At 37.6% G+C, this 18351-nt stretch overlaps 1 protein-coding gene across 1 annotated transcript; it reads left to right on the forward strand.

Annotated features, from left to right (window-relative positions):
* Positions 1–1844: 1844 nt before the first annotated feature.
* Positions 1845–17865, forward strand: LOC140172590 (uncharacterized). The gene is made up of 11 exons (XM_072195730.1): positions 1845–2689; positions 3220–3492; positions 4190–4356; positions 5819–6022; positions 6987–7153; positions 7686–7828; positions 8652–8840; positions 9605–9784; positions 11320–11432; positions 15643–15731; positions 17012–17865. The coding sequence occupies exons 1-11, from the start codon at positions 1916–1918 to the stop codon at positions 17167–17169; spliced, it is 2457 nt and encodes an 818-aa protein (XP_072051831.1). The 5' UTR covers positions 1845–1915; the 3' UTR covers positions 17170–17865.
* Positions 17866–18351: the final 486 nt, after the last annotated feature.

Below are 18351 nucleotides of genomic sequence, written 5' to 3' on the forward strand. Positions count from 1 at the left end.
TTAAATCGGGGGAAAGAACTTGAAAAAACCCACATTTTATCAGCTAAAACGGAGCCATTTGACCGCTAGGTTTTTGTGAAATCAGTGCTTCCGTGGTGCTTCCATAAGATGCGCCGCGCATGTAGGTACGCGTTGCGTATGCGTAGCGTATTTGTGCGTTAACAAATTGCGCGATACGCAACGCGATGCGCGGTTGCGCGCGTGTACCCTGCTGGTACAACAAAGATTTTCTTTCCTTTTCAATTTCAAATACGAGTGGAATAGTGAAATAAAATCCTTAAAATATTGCAGTTGGAGTTTACAAATCTGGATTTTCATTCCTTGTATTTATAAAAACATAACAAAGTACAAACTTATCAAAAAAGCTCAATTTTGCCAAAGAAACCATGTCTAGAGTACACAGCCGCGTTAATTAACCCCAAAACAACCTCTTTCGTAGGCCTACATCATGCATTTTTGTAAAATTAGTTGATTTTCAAAAAAAAAAAATAAAAAAAAAAAAATAGATAACGACTGGTAATGTAGACTAACCTATATTTTTAATAAACCCAAGTGAACCTACATGAAAAGAGAAACTTGGCCCCCCGCTTGGCACTTTTGTCGTCTTAAGCCACTTGTGAGAATTGATATGGGAATATTCTAAGGATAATCATGGGGATTAAGCCCTTATATCAGTTATCTCCTATTGTATAACATGACATTGGACTAAATCTAATCACCTCATCAAGTGGACAATACAAAAATATTGCCATGAACCTTCCCTTGGGCCTATATGCAGACATATTTGATGCTATTATCTTTTATCACTATCTTATTAATAATATAACATACTATATCCACATGACATAACATTAACAGATACATGGTTCCCATAAAAATGTAGGCCTACTAATTTTGTTAGATGAACAACTAAGTAAATAATAATAAATAAATAAACAAACAAAATAAATAATAAATACATAAATTATAATAATTATAAATAAATAAACAGCCTATAAACAATACACAATAAATACATAAATAACAGGAAGAAAGAGAAGAAATACACTTTAGCTAAGTTGAATAGTCCAGGCTAATATCAACAACAACAAAAAAACACTAGTATAATAATATAAATAATAATAATAAAAATATTAATAATAATATATTGACGATAGGCCTAACCGGTAAAATAACAAAATAATAATACTTTTAATAATAATAATAGGCGTAATACTGAATTAGAAGCATCCGTGTAGGGGGCCTACACGCACTGTTCAATAGGTAAATTCATTGCACTATTGCCATTCAACATCGATCGATTTTTATATGTGTGATCAGCTGGTGATAGCTCATACAGAACACGGTGCATACATTAGATAAATAAGACTAATTTTAAATAAAGATTAATTTCCTTATATTATTTCCTTCTAAAGATCCTAAACAATTATTATATTCATATGCAATCTTTTTACTGTCATGCTCAAATAACGCTACAATAGCGTTTTAACACGAGGGGATGAAATGTCCAGGGGATGAAATGTCCAGGGGATGAAAATGCGAGGGGATGAAATGTCCAGTTACCATTGTATGGAGCATCCCCCCCTGGCAAAATATTGGGGGGGGGGGGATAAATCCCCCCATCCCCCCGGGATCTACGCCTATGACTTTCTTCTCATTTAAAATCATATTTTTGTTTAGTGTTAATCAGTGCTAGTTTGATTTATTTATGAAAACAAAATTTATAAAATTTCAATGACTATGAGTGTATGTATTTATTTAGAATGATTATTTTTCCGGCGCATTCAACAATAATAAATAGAACACCCCTATTTTACTTTTTAGAAGAGTCTGCAATCAGCTGATGGGAAACCCCGCGAAACAGTGTTTTGTTGCCGGCTGTTGATGTTTGAGAGAGCTCTGTTCGTTGCGTAAAATGGCACAAGGAATGCTTACGAATTACTTTGCTGGGAAGAAAAGAACTGATCCATTTCAACCCTCCAAACGTCGTAAAGTTCTCAGGTCAAATGCTAAAGAAGAGCCAAAATTAACTGTTGCTGTTTTGCCTGATTTGAAGAGCATCGACGCCGCCGACATTTTTCTGAAGCAGAATTCGGCAACGTTAACACCTGAATCTTCACAGAGTAAGCTTACCTTGAAAACAGTTGAACCGGTCAGCAAACCGAAGAATAAAGCAGGTACCAGAGCAAATGCTGCCACAACAAGTAAAAGATCAACAAGGGCAAGAGCATCGAAGCAGAAATCAGTGAGTCATGGCCCAATGGATAAAGCTCTGGCACGGGCAGCAAACAAAAAAAGTCAAAAAAATGCCGAGCCCGGGAAAAAGGATTCCGAAGAGCCTTCATCATCGGCAGGTTCAGAAGATTCTGAGGTTACATCTGCATCAGATGACCATGATGCAGTTCTATCTAGATCATTGCCCGGAACCCCAACAAAGCGGAGTCAAAAGAATTCTGAGGCGCCCATTCGCAGGAAAAGATGCAAACCAGTTTTGTCTGAGGAGACTACCGCTGCTGAAGACAATGAAGAAGTTGCTAAAGAATCAAAACAAGAACCTTCTAATCGTCAGAAGAGATCTGCTAATAGGGCAAATAAGTCCAAACCTTCGGTTAAAAAGAGTCTTGATAAAACTTTTCAGAAGTATGAAAAGACCGAACAAAGCAGTGAAACAGTGCCAGTGAAAAAAGAGGTAAACTTGTTACCGGTACTAGTTAATTTATTTTACTTGCAGGACTGCACATGCAAATTTGGTGATAATCAGATAATCAAACGTCACTATCATCACGACACTATGATTCTCTTAGTTTGCGAGAATCAAACTTGATTCGGCTATATTCACGCCAAACCCGCATGCAGTATATAAAGTTAACTTGATTCTTGTAAGATAAATTTGGACAAGGAAATAGATTTACACATGTCCTCAATGAATGGCCGATGTATTTAATAACCCTGGTTCACATTTTGAAGGTCAAAGTGACAGTTAACATTCAAGCTTTGTCAAAGTTTTTGAAAAAATTAATAAAATGAATACAAACTGATGTTACAAATATGTATACTTACATGTACCTTACAAGGTTCATGTCTTTTTACTCCCACATATCTGCACTGTATTCCTTCTAAACATATTGATTTTGCTAAGTGTTGTAGAATTAAGTGCAAAAAACTTCATAGAGTACAAGTATTTTTAATTATAATTTAATTTATTTCTTTGTCTTTCAGGCCAATGAGGATGCAAACCAGGCTTCCAATTGTAAAAGAACCGTGCAATCTAAAGACAACCCTATCAATACCGAACAAGCAAGAACCAAGCCTAAATCCAAAACTACAATTGAAAAACTGGCAGAGCAGTCCCCATCAACAGCTGGTTCAGGACCTGAAGACGGCAACAAGAGTGCTTCAAATCCACTGGGTAATCGTATCAGAGCTACGTTGAAGAACCAGAAGTCTCCAGTAAAACTGGAAACTCCAGTATCTACCAGTAGTACATCAAAAGTATGTAGTAGGGCAAATTCACATGTACTGTATTTATAGCAGGAAATTTTTCTGATGTTTTTTTAATTTTGTACTTTTCACAGGTTATTTTTAGAACTGCAAAGTTAAAAAGCCCACAAAAATATTTTGACCCATAGATTGGCAAAAAAAAGAAAGTATGATTGGCCTCACTTCAAGGTGTGAAAAAAAGGTTGGTCAGTCGATTACCCTTTTTATTTACATTACGAAGTAAAATCTCTAATCTGGTTAAATATACCTACTATAATTTATTTTTGGTCAATTAGAATGCAAATATATACTAATATAGACTGAAAAAAAAGTGTTTCTGGATTTTCAGAAATTAGGGTCGGTATTCTTTTGTACAGTAAAAACTTTTTTCACATTGTTTTCAAAATTACGGTCGAATGAGGCCAAACATACTTTTGGGGCGTAACTTTAATGTGTACCAGTTGCTGTTTATGTGAATAATTATAAGAATCTGTTAAATTGCTCCTACCAATTAAAATTGCAAGAAATCAATTAACGCTAAAATGTTTCACTATACAGTAATTTAATTATGTTAGAACATTGCAACCTACTAAACACCTTGCAAGTTACATTATTTACATAGATTCAACAAAAGTGAATTGAATATTCATGTCTACATGTCATGTGTAATCCATATGCCATAGTTATAATTTTATTCTTATTTACACAGGGCAAGCTTACTCCAGCTATGGTAAAAGACCGCCTATCCAAATCTGGCAAACTTGCGGAGCTACAATCCCGTCTTGCCAAGATCAAAGAATGTGCTGATCAGGCAAAGAAAGAATCCAAAGTTGAAACAAAGGCAAAACCTGTTGCCAAAGAGACTGTCAAGTCCAAGTAAGTTCACATGTCAAGGTTTGTACTCACACATGGAAACTTCTTGAAAGTTATGGTCTTGTAAATAAAAAGGAAGCACATTTATTTTTTGAATGTTTAAAAAAAGAGGAAAAAAAATAACGTGAGAAAAACTTGGGGCTAATAAGGAAAAAACTGAGAAAATTTTTGGGCCAAAACCAGAATATAGTATTGTACATATTTATGTCACAATTTGGAGAAGGTACAAACGAGTACTATGGAAATGATAACCTATTATATGTATACCAGGCTTCCCATTAAGGCTTAAAAAATGTGCGTCCATATGGACGCAAGTTTGCTGACAAGGTTGCCAAAACTTGCGTCCAGACAAATGTTTATGTGTCCATCTGAAATTCATGATCAATCATACCGGGAAACGCTGTGGCATGCGATGATCAGAACGGCCAGCAATCCCTTGTTGCTACACGTACCCCCGTGGTCTACACCTCATCAAACATCGATCGTTCAAATAAAATAAAGATGCATTTTCCATGATATTTTCCATCTCCAGTCGCTATAATAAATTTTCTCATTTCTGTGTCAGTTTTGGTCCGAAACATGGTCAGAAACATATGCAAAAATATGCACAAACTCTGCCAATTTTTAACACATTTTTGTAGTTTCGCACATCGTAGATTAACGTGTGGTTGGTGCTAAAACTTCTAAATCATGTGCTGCCACAATAAATAAATAACAAGTTATCATTTTGATTTTGTCTTTAAAATTGCTTTCAATTAATAACAATAATATTAATAAAGGAAAGGTAGATTATTGATGAGAAAATAAACATTAAATTCTGAATATTGTCAGGTTGTAATAAATAATTAAATAAACATTAACCGCACGTCGTCAGTTTGACACACCAGTAAACAAAGCAAATTTCATCAAGTGGGGGATTTCCCCATCAAACCCATTACGGAAAGCATTCAAAAAGTGCAAGATTTCCTGACGTTGCATTTACAAATATTGCCGAATTTACTTCAATTCTTAGCAGGTTGGTTAAATTTTGGGGCTTTTATTATTTTAGAAATATAAAAGAATGGAAATTTCTTAATTTTATCATCAATTAATGATTAAATTTCGAAGTTTTGTCTGCGTCCACATGCATGTGAGATGGACGCAAAATACGACCGGCCATCTGAAACTTGGCGTCCAAATTGGTAAAATGCGCGTCTGGACGCAATGACGCACACTAACGGGAAGCCTGGTGTATACACACAAGAGTATCATTTCAGATGAACTTGATTTGTCATAAATATGACCCAATCAGGCAAAATGAGAACATTTCATGAAAAGTCAGATTTTTACAACACGATAAAGAACTTTCATCACAAAATTTGGCAATTGCCCATCGCTTTCCACAAGCAGTGCAATCCATTGCAATCGCTAATTGCAAATGGTATACGTTTATCAATTTTAAGTACTTATTATTTCCACTTTGCAGAGCCAGTACTAGTAGTGTCCCAGCCTACCAGAAGTACCACAGTCTTGCCTCGCCAGCACCACCCTCGTTGACACTTCCTTTTAAATACAAGACTCTGGAACAGATGTTTAACAGCGTAGACACAGTGGTTAGTCTCTTACACAATCGCAAGGAGACTTGTACGTTCCCCAAGCTGAAAAATGCTGTACAAGAGATGTGTCGCAAGTAAGTAGACATTCTGTATGCACAAAGCCAGTGTACCATTATCTGTTCCAACCCGGGGTTCCAACCAGCCCTCGAATTAACCCACGGCACCCATGACATTTTGCCGTGGGTGCCCATCCCCACTGCCGTAATGCCCTCAAAATACGTCCTTTACCCAAGGCAGTCTCTTGCCGTGCCCTCTAATGAAGTTGCCGTCGGTGCTCCAGCCCTGCGCCTTCATTATAAAATCATCTATCTATGTTTGTGTGTGTTTTCTTCACTTTTGAGAAATTGCCTTGGTGCCCTTCTCAAATTTTCATCAGTTGTCATGATGCCCTCTTGAAATATTACAAACTGCTGTGCTGCCTTGCCTTTTCAGTGAAAATCCAAGGCAATTATCAACTTGCCCTAAAAAAGTTTAGATCCTTAATTCGAGGGCATATTTTCAAGGGTACAAAATGTAGGATGTTTACTGGAGGGACATGAAAACTAGCACTGCAGCCCTGTTATTTTGATGCTAATAAAATGTGACCCATCACATCAAAACCAACCATTTTGCTTCAGAAATAAAAATGGAGATTTAAACACTGGGATAAACTGCTGCTTTTTTAGGTTTAAAATGACACCTTACTTAAATGTTTTATGACTGAGGCAAAACAAGCTCAAATTTTTTATTTTCTTTATATTTTCTCATCTTTCATTGTTATCTGCCAATGAAGCCAGCCATGAAGTGGTCGTTTTGATATGATGGGTCACAAATGCTAATACCTAATACAATGCATCCAAAGGCGTAAATTCATGCTTCCCCAAATACTACAATATGTGAGAAATTGTGGACAATCAATGCTCGAGTATAAATTTTTACTACGTAGGCCTATGCCAAGTCCGGATAACCAATATTGGACTTAAGTAGCCGTACTTATTTATTTAACTAGCGTTACGCATATATTGCAAGAATTGTAATGGTTTTTATTTTTATCTGCAGGACGTTTGAGTTACGAAATGTTGGTCAAATCAAGACCGTGTATCCGACAAGCTTCTTCTTAAGTCAGCAGAAACAGACAATCAAACAACGCGCACAAAACAAATCGGAGGGTGGATATGAGCTTATTGTGCAGCCCAATCTAGATTCAGATGGAATGTCATCAGCAGGTAGGTGGTGTTATTATTTTGTATTAACCCTAACACCAATAAATCTTATAAGGAAAATCAGTTTACATGCATGTATCCCGTGTGATGCCATGATGCAATCACGCTTAGTCCTATGCACGGAATCGCTGGCCAGGCCAGCAAAACTCTGTGGCTACCAGTCTGTGATCGTCTGCTTGGCACCCAAGGGGTCTAAGATTTGAATCCCATGGGTACAAAGTGATTTCTTTGTTCATCTTCGCTCCTTTTTTGTTTCTTTTAACTTTCGATAGCAAAAAACCATGGGCATTGTTAGGGTAAAATATTTTTACAGTGTTTGTAAGTGAATACACAAATGTTTGTCTTCCCCAGAGTGACCACCTTATGAATGTTGAAAAACAAACAATGAGCTGTTTTTACCTTGTACATCAGTAATTTATGTGCATCTACCAATCTGGGGAAAGAAAAAAATTCTGTACATTATCCTAATTAAAAGAAGGTGACCTGATAAATTTAGAACATCAAATTCTTTAAAACTTCTCTCTATTCTATACAGGTCAAGATAGCAGTGAAGTCGGCAGCCAGGCAATGCAAGGAGCTACCTCAAGCCTGATGAAGAAGTTTACACCATCTATGATGATTGCAAGGAGGACTATATTCCATAACGGTCTCATTGATATTGTCAAACAGCATCATAAGGTGAGTTTTGATGTGAGGGTTTGCTATACGTGTCAGCAAGGTTTTTCAGCAGTCTGCCAATTTGGCACTGTTTATGGTATAAACACGGAAGTAGGGTTCTGATTGGCTAACAGATTAATATCATCATCACATTGACACCTCTTTGCTGGTCAAACTGCGCAGCATCGTGTGACCTCGTACTTTTTACGCGATAATCAGAAATAGGAGGCGGACACAGCTGAAGGAATTTGCTGAATACTACAGTGTGTGCATTTCCTTGTTTGGCATTCATTCTTGCTGAACATCACATAACATTTTCACATAACATCATTTTCAATCATAAAAAAGTTCCTCATTTTCAAGCTAAACATTGGTTGGACTAACCAAATTAAAAAGGAAAACATGAGTAAAGCCTCAATGAGTGAAACAAACTTCACACTTTTAAGAGAGGAAACATGAAATATAAATGAACAAATGATTCATCATTATTTTGTAATTTAGACGTCTTTTTTTTTACTACGACACACTTTTCACACCTTGTCAACACAAAATCATCCTGGACAACAAAAATCATAAAACATGGTAACAGAAGTACAAAACACGATGCAAAACCCTTCCAAAACTCCTTAATCTGGGTAAATCAATCATACATGTACATTGTAACTTTTAAACTCAAAAATATGTTAATGATAACAGAATGTTACTGAAGACAAATTAAAAGATTGCACCCTTAATTTCATTGGATATCAATCCTGAGATTGATTTTAACTACTTCACCTGGTTTTGACAAGGAAAATTTAACATTTAGATATATTATAGATCTTTTATAAACAATTTGTTTCAGACTTTCTTATCCAAGTTGGATCGTCCATTAACAGTTCCTGATGAGAAGATAACAAGGTGGCACCCCAAGTTTCCCTTGGATACCATCCCTGAGGTGGAACCATCAGCTTTACCAGAGCCACCTGCTGTGAAGACATACTGCAATGCTAAGGATGTCCTGGAAAAAGCAAGAGATATGATGACGCCTAGGGTAAGATGATTACTATCATAGAATTAAAATTGGAGAACCTGGACTCCCTATACTGCCATGTACAGTAGCGCCGTTAGCTAGGGGGAAGATTGAGGTATTCGGGACCTTGCCAATGGTGCATGGAAAAAACAAACAACAATTATGCATCTTATCTGAAGCGTAAGGTATCAAGTGGGGCTCTCAAATGCATCTAAAATCCATGTTGATCCACAAGCCTCAGCACACTTTACAGGTTGTCGCTGACCACTACGGCCCCACATCATTCCATAAACCATTAAACAACAAATCAGGGACTTTGCTGCTTCAAGAGCGCACAGCCTAGACATTCCACAAATAATCTTCGCAACCAGGATCAGCTCCCCGAGTTTCGTATGGGTTACAACGAGACAAATTAGCAGTAAGTTCTTTGTCCAGGGGAAATTCAAGTTAACTCAATTAGGCAATTAATACTAGGCACCACCAGGGTTTGAACCTGCAACCTATCGCACCATAGTCGAACACCTTACATCTAGTATGCGATGTCGCTCTCATTCTGAGTGTCAAGGTGGCAGGTGTCCTGTTACATTACTCTATAGTGACAACATTTTTCCTTTAAACGAATGAATCTACAAGAAATAAACATTATATTTCCAGCGGTATAAAAACCTCAACTTTTTTTGAGAAAAGTGGGGGATATATCACAGAATGCCCCTTAAAGTATACAAACTATATAATGGAAATCCATTGTCTTGTATATAAAAATGTTGTATGTTATTATTTCTCAGGTTGTTAAGGCTTTGGAGACAGTTGCTAAGAACTCAGACATGTTGAAATCTGCCAAGGCCAAATCATCAAGTAGTGCAACGCTAAGCAAGCTTGCACCTCAAAAATCAAAGGATCAAGATGCAAGTTCTAAAGGTCAAAGTTCAGGGCTGGGAGGAATTAACCAGTCTCTTCTTGAAAGGGTGAGTAATTTGGGATCAACCAAGAACAGTATTTCCCAACAAGTAGAAACTTTTCTCTATGTGACTATAAAAAAATGGTTTGGATTTACCAAAGGTGCAAAATACAATTTAAGCACCCCCTGTGTTAAATGGATCTTTATTGGGCGACGGTCTGCTATCCTTAAGGACTGCTATCTTTAAGCTTTGCTATCTCTAAGGTTTGCTTTCACTAACATATAAATCCAATGCTCGCTATTTCTAAAAGAGAAAAGCAGACCTGCCAACTGTCCCGCATTTTATTGCGGGACAGTCCCGCATTCAAGTTTAAAACCCGAAAATGCGGGGGCGTCCCGCATTCCCGCATTTCCGTCCATTGAAAAAAATCATTAAAAAACCCAAAAATTGTCCGATATCGTCTGGCACGAAAGAATTGCGGCGGCGCTATATCTATTTAAATGCATTAAAAATGTGGTGGCGCTATTAAAAGCCTGATTAGCACGTGCTTGCGTGTTAAATTCATGTTGCCCATTGTAATACATTGGATATGTGTGAACGTTGCCATTAAAAGGAGGCTATTATTTTCGCCTCATCGCTCGGTGCATGGTTCATTGATGATTGTATATAAACCGATGAATTGCTTATCTTTTTCGGATTGGTGAAGAGGTTATTTTCAGCTTTTCACTGCGTCAATGTTTCCGAGTTCGGAAGGTTCGTCGTTGGAATTTTGGAAGAATTTCACTGGAATTTTGGAAGAATTTCGCTGGAATTTTTGAAGAGTGTGAAGATAAGAGTAGCAAGGTATCTTTAAAAAGCCTTCAAGTAATGTACAAATCCTTGGTTTTGAAGGCTCAGATACCGTTTCTTAACATGTTTACAAGTGCCAAAACCCATCAGCCTGGACCCCCACCACGGGCCCTAAGGCGGGCCCCTGGACCCCACCCGTTCGCCGTGCATGCTTCGCACGCACATTGGTCACTATATTTTTAGTATCCCGCATTTGGACTTTCAGGGGTTGGCAGGTCTGGAAAAGGGTTTGCTGTACCTAAAAAGCAGTCCGCTACTTCGCGAAGGTTCAATATCACTAATTAGTTATAAGGTTCACTAGTTCATTACCATTGATTTTAAACAAGGTTCGCTATAACTAACTTTAATTAAGGTTTGCTATCTCCAATTTTTTTGAAATTAGAAATAGCAAACCTTATTTGAAATTAGTGATATCAAACAAAGTAAAGAACCTTATTTGTAATTAGTAATATCGAACCTTTTGAATAAAGGACCTTTTTTTTGTAATTAATGACAAATCAGAGATGGCAAACCCTAAGCGGTCCTTAGAGATAGCGGTCCTTAGAGATAGCAGGATGTTACCCTTTATTGTTCAATGACAGAATCTGCAAAAAAGTTTATGCACACAAAATGTATGTAATCCTAGGTTTCTGATGGTAAAAAAAATTCTTTTTTGAGCAAGTTGGTGGGTGGGGCTATGGATCTTGGAGTGCCCCTATAAAGTTATAATTAACACTTACGGAATAAGTTGTTTGGTTTTTTGCATCTTTCAGATTCGTGCAAAGGAAGCTCAGAAGCAGGTTAAGGCCATGATGAGAGACCCAGAAGAGGAGAAGAAAATTCAAAGATTGGAGAGATTGCCAGAACTCTGCAGAATACTAAGAGTGTATCCTTTTCTTTTGGATTGCATTTATTAACATAAACATTAACATTAACATGTAGCCAATGGAGATGGTTTCAATGGTGTTATGTGGAAATGAGTTAACTGAATGCATTATTAGAAACCCTTTTTATTTGTGACGTGTCATGTCAAAAGGAGACACTTTTGGGCTGGATCGTCAATGGAGAAATAGCCAAAAAATCTGCCCAGGGGTGTTTTTTTTCACAATTTGGGTTTGTTGCGAATTTGTGATGTTATTAATGTTTTAAAATATTGTCTGATAGTTACAGACCGGAATATAACTGGCATCTTGTATTTTTTGAGACATTTTTCAAGGTAATTCCTACCCTCAACATTGTTAATAATATTTTTAAAGGCCGATATCTCAATTTCCAATTTTATAATACCATAACTTTCTAACTCTATATCTTCGCTAATAGGTCTGTCACACTACGACGGACTGGATTAACGTACATCACCGAATACAAAAATATTTTATTCGGTGGAAAAATCACCAGTCCGGCAGAAGATTCGGTGGGATTTTGGGTCCGATTCCCGTTCGTCTCTCTATGCGTTGGGCCGCTAATAATCCTGCAGGCGTCTTATATCCGATCGTTCAACGTCCGACAAATGGGCGGATTTGGGGTCCGAATCCCGTTCGTTTCTCTATGCGTTGTGGCCGCTAATAATCCTGCAGGCGTCTTATATTCGATCGTTCAACGTCCGACAAATGACCGGATTTGGGGGTCAACGTCCGACAAATGTACGGATTTTGGGATCCGATTCCCGTTTGTCTCTCTATGCGTTGTGGCCGCTAATAATCCTGCAGGCGTTTTATATTCAATCGTTCAACGTCCGACAAATAACCGGCGAATCCGTGGCATGTGGCACCAACAGGGACGTCCACACTATCAGAAAAGTGGGGGAGGAGAGGGTGTTTGAGAGGGTTTTTGACCCCTTAGAGGCAGTGACGTAGCAAGCACTTTTTCAGAGGGTGAAGTGGGGAAAGACAACTTTTAAGGGGGAAAACTTTGACGAAAATGGTCAAATATTGGCTAATAAGTACAAAAGGGCTACAAATCTGATATATCAGGGCAACCAGAGTCCGGGGCAATAGAGGTGAGAAACCTTTGGACAATGAAGGCCCAATTGAAGCCATTTGTCATTTTTAGATCAATTTTAGCACTATTATTGGGTACTATTTTAGTTTGAAACAGCCGCAAATTGGTGAAACGAAAGCCTAATTAAAGCCATTGAAAAGTTTTCACAATTATTGTATAATATAAACAATTGTTTTAAAAATAACATGTGGATGTCCATAGCAGAAGCAAAATGGAAGACTTGTCCATTTTTCAAAATGAAGATCCAATTGAAGCCATTTGCATGGGGACTGTAGGGCCTATTAGGCCTGGGCCTATTGTGTAAAATTTAGTTTTAAAAATCGAAAATTTGGACACTTGTTTTTGGTGCATCATTTTTACACTATTATTGCCTTAAACAAAAAAACAAAGAAGGCCCGAACTGAATTTGCAAAATTTAAAATGTTACACTGATCCACTGACACTTTAAGATATAAGACTTCAGACTCGTAATTTCAGGTAAAGCATGCATGGATTGATATGTTAAAGTCAGTAATAGACCTAAGTCCGTCTTAAATACTGATTTTGGTGACAAAATGGGAGTACAAAATGTCACGGGCCCTACATATCGACGGGGGCGGCAGTAATTTTCACAGGCTTTTGGGCCAAGGAACGACATTTAAAGCACTGCCTATAATAATCACAGGCCTATACTTAGGCTTACTATATACTATCCTGGGCCTACTCAATAACATACAATTTAACCTTTTCCATGTTTTCTCTTCTTTTTCTTTCTTGTCAATCACTAAAACTGGTAGGAATTTGATATTAAGCGTCCTCTACCCTTCAGAAAGTGCCCTCCTCAACATGCTCAATACTACTTACATGCATAGGCCTACTAAATTACGTGCAATTTAACTTTTCTCTTCTCTTCTCTCTTCAATTTTCTCACTTTCTTTTCTTTTTCTCTCCTTTCCCCTTTTTTCTACTTGTCAGTCACTAAAGTACTGGGGAAATATGATATTGCGTCACACACCCTTCAGAAACCCCTCCCCCCATGATTGATGCACATGTTCGCCATAGGCCTACATCCGGTACAAGCGCCTCGAAACCTTGCAAACACCTGCGGTATATAAACGAAAGAATAACGAACAAACCCAGGGTATATATACAGAACTGTACGAACACACATCGGACAACTTCCGAACATGTGTATTCGGCACACTCCGTTCCAAGTTTTGTGCATGCACAAAACTTGAAACGCATTGTCGACGGACTAAACAATCATCACCTAACACGAAACGCATTTGGCGGATAATAGCAGGACATATGAAGAACATAAAACGAACATTGACGAACACTAACGGATTTGCTAAAATACCATCCGTTTCTTATACGGAAGACCGATCCGGTGTAGTGTGACACTAACACGGTCTGGGTCAGCGTACATCACCGAATGCATAAATATGCTATCCGGTGGTGAAGGCCTCACAGGAACGTATTTGCAACGAACACGGGCCGAGTGCCATGAACAAAGAACGAACAGGAACGAAAGGAGAGCGAACAAACTCCGGCAATATTCAGCACCATACGAACACACATCGGATAAATACCGAACATGTGTATTCGGTACACTCCGCTTCAAGTTTTGTGCATGCCGATGGACTTAACGAACATCACCTAACACGAAACGCATTTGGCGGATGATAGCAGGACATAAAAAGAACATAAAAGCGATCATTGACGAACAACAACAGATTTACTAAAATACCATCCGTTTCTTGTACGGAAGACCTATTCGGTGTAGTGTGACAGAAGCATAAGGAATGTCTGATTTCATTGGGGAAAATGGTGTTGTGGAGCAAAATATCTCTTTATTTAAGACATGTAAAAAACTCAAAATTGATAACCTGCCCAAAAGTGTCTCCTTTTGACATGACACGTCACATTTAAGTCATGTAAGGTGACAAGAAAAAACTCTGTTCTATGGAACCAACCAACCCAGATTGGGCATGTTTTTGTAGCTGTATGCAATACATGGCTGAAGTGGATTCATTTTGATTGCAAGTTTTTGAAGAAGAAAAAAATCAGAAATTTTCATTTGTGTCAAAAAAAACATTTTTTTCAGATTTTGAAGCTTTCAGTGATTTATATGGTCATTTTTTTTCGTCCAGAAAAAAAATCTTGATCAACCTACTTGGCACGTCCTGATGCTTGTCATGTTTTTTTTTTTTTTTTTTTGGGGGAGATAGACTCAATGAAGTATAAGGGCACTAACCATATACCCCCAAGCAATTTTGAGAGGTCTATTTGCTGTATGTCATTGCCCAAAGGTTGCACTTCTTTTACCTCCATTAGAATACATCTTGTAATTGCAAGTATCATTCTATATAAATGCTGTACATGTACCTCTAATAAATTAAAAGCAAATCTTTATATAATGGTTTGTTTCATTAAAAAAATCCAAAAATCTTATTTTTCAGTTGCAAGTTGTTTTTTTCCTTCCAAAAAATCGTGAAAGCTTAAGCTCACTGCCTCTGGTATTACTGCAAGTATACTTAACCTCTTTGACCTAATTATTGACGGGGTGTTCAGGTCAATCACTGGGGGAGGGGCACTTATAAGAATGATGACATTGGCAATTAACACACACAATCAAAATATAGTGCATCTGAAGGTAAAATAAATAAATAAGCCAAAAAGTTATGATGGTAATTTGATTTTGAAATTTGACAGAATTTTGTTGTACAGGTGAATTAAAAAGGGGTGCATAAACAGTTGCCACTTAATAAATTCCATAAGGGGTGCTTATTAGGGGAGGGTAGGGGTGCTAGTTAGGTTGAATGTGATATATAGAATACTCATATCAAAGAAAAGTTTAAAACTAGTCAACAACAGTCACATTTTTGTCCGAAAAATTTCGGAGTATGGTTACTCTGAAATTATTATGACAAAAACGTGAGTGTTGTTGACTAGTTTAAAACTTTTCTTTGATGTCTACTACCAACACGTATAAATCTCTACACTCTAGAATACCCATGGTTTTTCTGGGTTTTTTTACCCTTGAAATGTGTGGCTTATCTGATAAGAGCAAAGTTCAAATATATAATTATGTCAACCTTAACTGATATACACAGATTCTTTTTAGCTGAGAAGAAATCAGCTTTGATCTACGAAGTGATCGTCAAGAAATTAGGAGAAAGCTCCAAATCAACACTAACTACAGGTAAGCAGGATTGGGCAATATGTAGTCATGAATCAAAAGTGGATTTATGTTGGCCAAATCATAAATTTTGTACTCACAAATATGTGAGCTTTTGCCATCTTTGCTGATGCTTTTTGGTCCACTGCTTCTCTCGCATTGGGCGTCTCCTGCAGTGAGCTTTCGCCATCTTGGCTGATTTGCTTGATCACAGATGATTTTGGTCTGTTGGTTCTCCTGTGATACTTGGTAGCTAACACTTCTTCGTCACCAGGATGATTACTAAGTAGGTTAGGAAGTAGGAACATCAGAAAGACACAGAAAATGTCATGCCTAGAAATTATACCAGAGCTTTCAGAAAGCTTTCAACCACAGAACATTCTTATTCAATGGGTGCGTCTTGTAAAGAATTCACGTAATTTGATTGGTTTTCGGTGTATAATATCTCACAATAGTTGATAGTGATATTAGTCAGGCGCGCCGCCATCGCATAGCGGCGGCACGCTTGTTGCTCCTCAATGATCTCGCGATAATGCGTTCAGCGTAATACACGCGTCGAGAACTAAGAACCCGCGGCTTAGATGTTTGTGATGGTTTCGTTCATTTAAAACAACGGGGATGTCCTCACAAAAGTAACTTTATTTTTTTCTGAAAAAAGGCAGTTTTTCTCGCAAAAATTACATTAAAACTGAATAAGAATGAGAATAAATGATAGGATTTTGTCTTTTGCCTATCCAATATCGTGTCATAATGGATGGGCTGGCCAATATTTTGAGTAGTGGATGCCGGCGCATTCTCTAAGTGTAAGTCGGTCATAACGGATCACGTAACACAAGAAAACCATATCATCGCCTGTGACGTATCTGTCATGATTTCTATCATCAATGGACATAAATTCAACCTTGGAAAAAAACTCACTAGAAAATTTACTCACTCATAGCCACACTGACCTTTGCGCTAGTATCACGGTCTGGTGTTGACAGGACTAACCCTGAGTACTTAAAAACAAGTAACAACTCGACTTGGGTTTGGTACATAAAAAATTCTTTGTATCCATAAGTCTGCAGTCATCTATCGTACCTTGAACAGTTGCGCAGTGCTATCGTTTATTATTTAAATAAAGCCACTATGCAAATGTTCATTATTATGTATGATATAATGTATTGCATCTCTAGGTGTGAAAGTAGGTGCCATCAATTGGGGCACCGATAGGGCTATAGAACCATAAACATAATTTGTGGAAACCGAATTTGTAATAGATATCAGTTTGCTAACATGATACATGGTTTGTTTCTTTTTTACAGCTGAAGTAGAGAAGCATCTTGATCTGATGATAGAGATCCTCCCTGAGTGGTTGGTGGTTCACAACATCCGCAAAGAGAAATATATCAAGATGAACAAGAAACAGGATATCAATGATGTTATTAGTAAAGTCAACAAAATATATAAGGAAACCAAGTAAGCTGGGATCCATCTTTTGATATACCAATGGGCAACATCAGCGCATAGACTGATAACAATTCATTAGACCAGATGGGCTAGGGCCAAAGATCCAAGAAGGCCTGAACTTTTAAGCTTGAAAACAGAGAGAGGTGAAAAAATGGAAAAGAGAGAGATGAAGATGCCAAAAGTGCATCTTCTTTGTCAGTATATTGAATGTTGCAAGTCGTTGTAGTGACTCTTTTGAAGCCTAGCCTTGCCTGCCATCAAAGGGGAAGGTTTTGCTGGTTATTTATTAATTGCAGGGCTTAAATAGGCCAGCCCAGTGCCTTGTAAATAATATCTCTTGGTTTTATGTCCACCATCACAAATCAATATGTTGTGTGCGAGTACCAGTGCTTTGTATGCACTGAGAATTCTCGTATATTCATGAGAGTCGATCATTTTATCGCCTGTATCCAACAAATTACACATGGCATTGCCTGAACTTCATACACCCTGTATGGAAAATATGACCTTAATCTACCACACATGGGGTGGAGATTTCAAATGGATTCACCCATTCAGGTAACCTCACTCCCTGTGTGGAGGATTAAGGTCATTGGCTTCCAATTAGCCTTTTTGAGATACAATAGGATGGCGCTGCACGAAATGGGTAGTCTTTTGAATTTGGCAGGTTTTACCCATATTGAAGACTGCCCTCCTATTGTGTACACCATATCTTGAAAAGGCTAATGAGGATTGATGATAGAATGATTGGTACTCATTAACCGACGATACTGGACTTTGCCACTTGGTGCACCGTCTGTTTATATTATTAGTCTATGGTGCGAGTGCAGTGCTTTTGTTCAGTAATAAATTTATGCAAGCCAAGACCTAAATTTATACATCATTGATCGCACTTAACATATGCATGAACGGAAAGTTTGCAATTCTGGGAGTGTTCTTTTTCCAGTATAAACCGTTTGATAGGACACTTCGACAACTCAGTGCTAGAAGTGAGTACGTGCAATAGCTGCCCTGTGAACATTTGCGCACAGTATAGTACTCATCTACGCATGGCAGCTATTGCACTTGCCAACTTCTGGCACTGAACAGTTTACTTTTAATGTATTTATTGATGTAGTATAGTTATTTCAACATCTCATTTTTAGTCAAAAGATCAAGTTTTTAAAATATGAATACTAATCCTTTTAATAATTGC

The sequence above is a fragment of the Amphiura filiformis genome, chromosome 16 (genome assembly GCF_039555335.1).
Source record: "Amphiura filiformis chromosome 16, Afil_fr2py, whole genome shotgun sequence".
NCBI lineage: Eukaryota > Metazoa > Echinodermata > Ophiuroidea > Amphilepidida > Amphiuridae > Amphiura > Amphiura filiformis.

What these genes read in the sequence shown, in the direction of transcription:
- LOC140172590 (XM_072195730.1), top strand. Translation starts at nt 1,916, where the DNA reads ATGGCACAAGGAATGCTTACGAATTACTTTGCTGGGAAGAAAAGAACT. An exon ending in GAGATATGATGACGCCTAGG is followed by an intron (nt 8,841 to 9,604) that starts GTAAGATGATTA and finishes ATTATTTCTCAG; the next exon opens with GTTGTTAAGGCTTTGGAGAC. An exon ending in CAAATCAACACTAACTACAG is followed by an intron (nt 15,732 to 17,011) that starts GTAAGCAGGATT and finishes TCTTTTTTACAG; the next exon opens with CTGAAGTAGAGAAGCATCTT.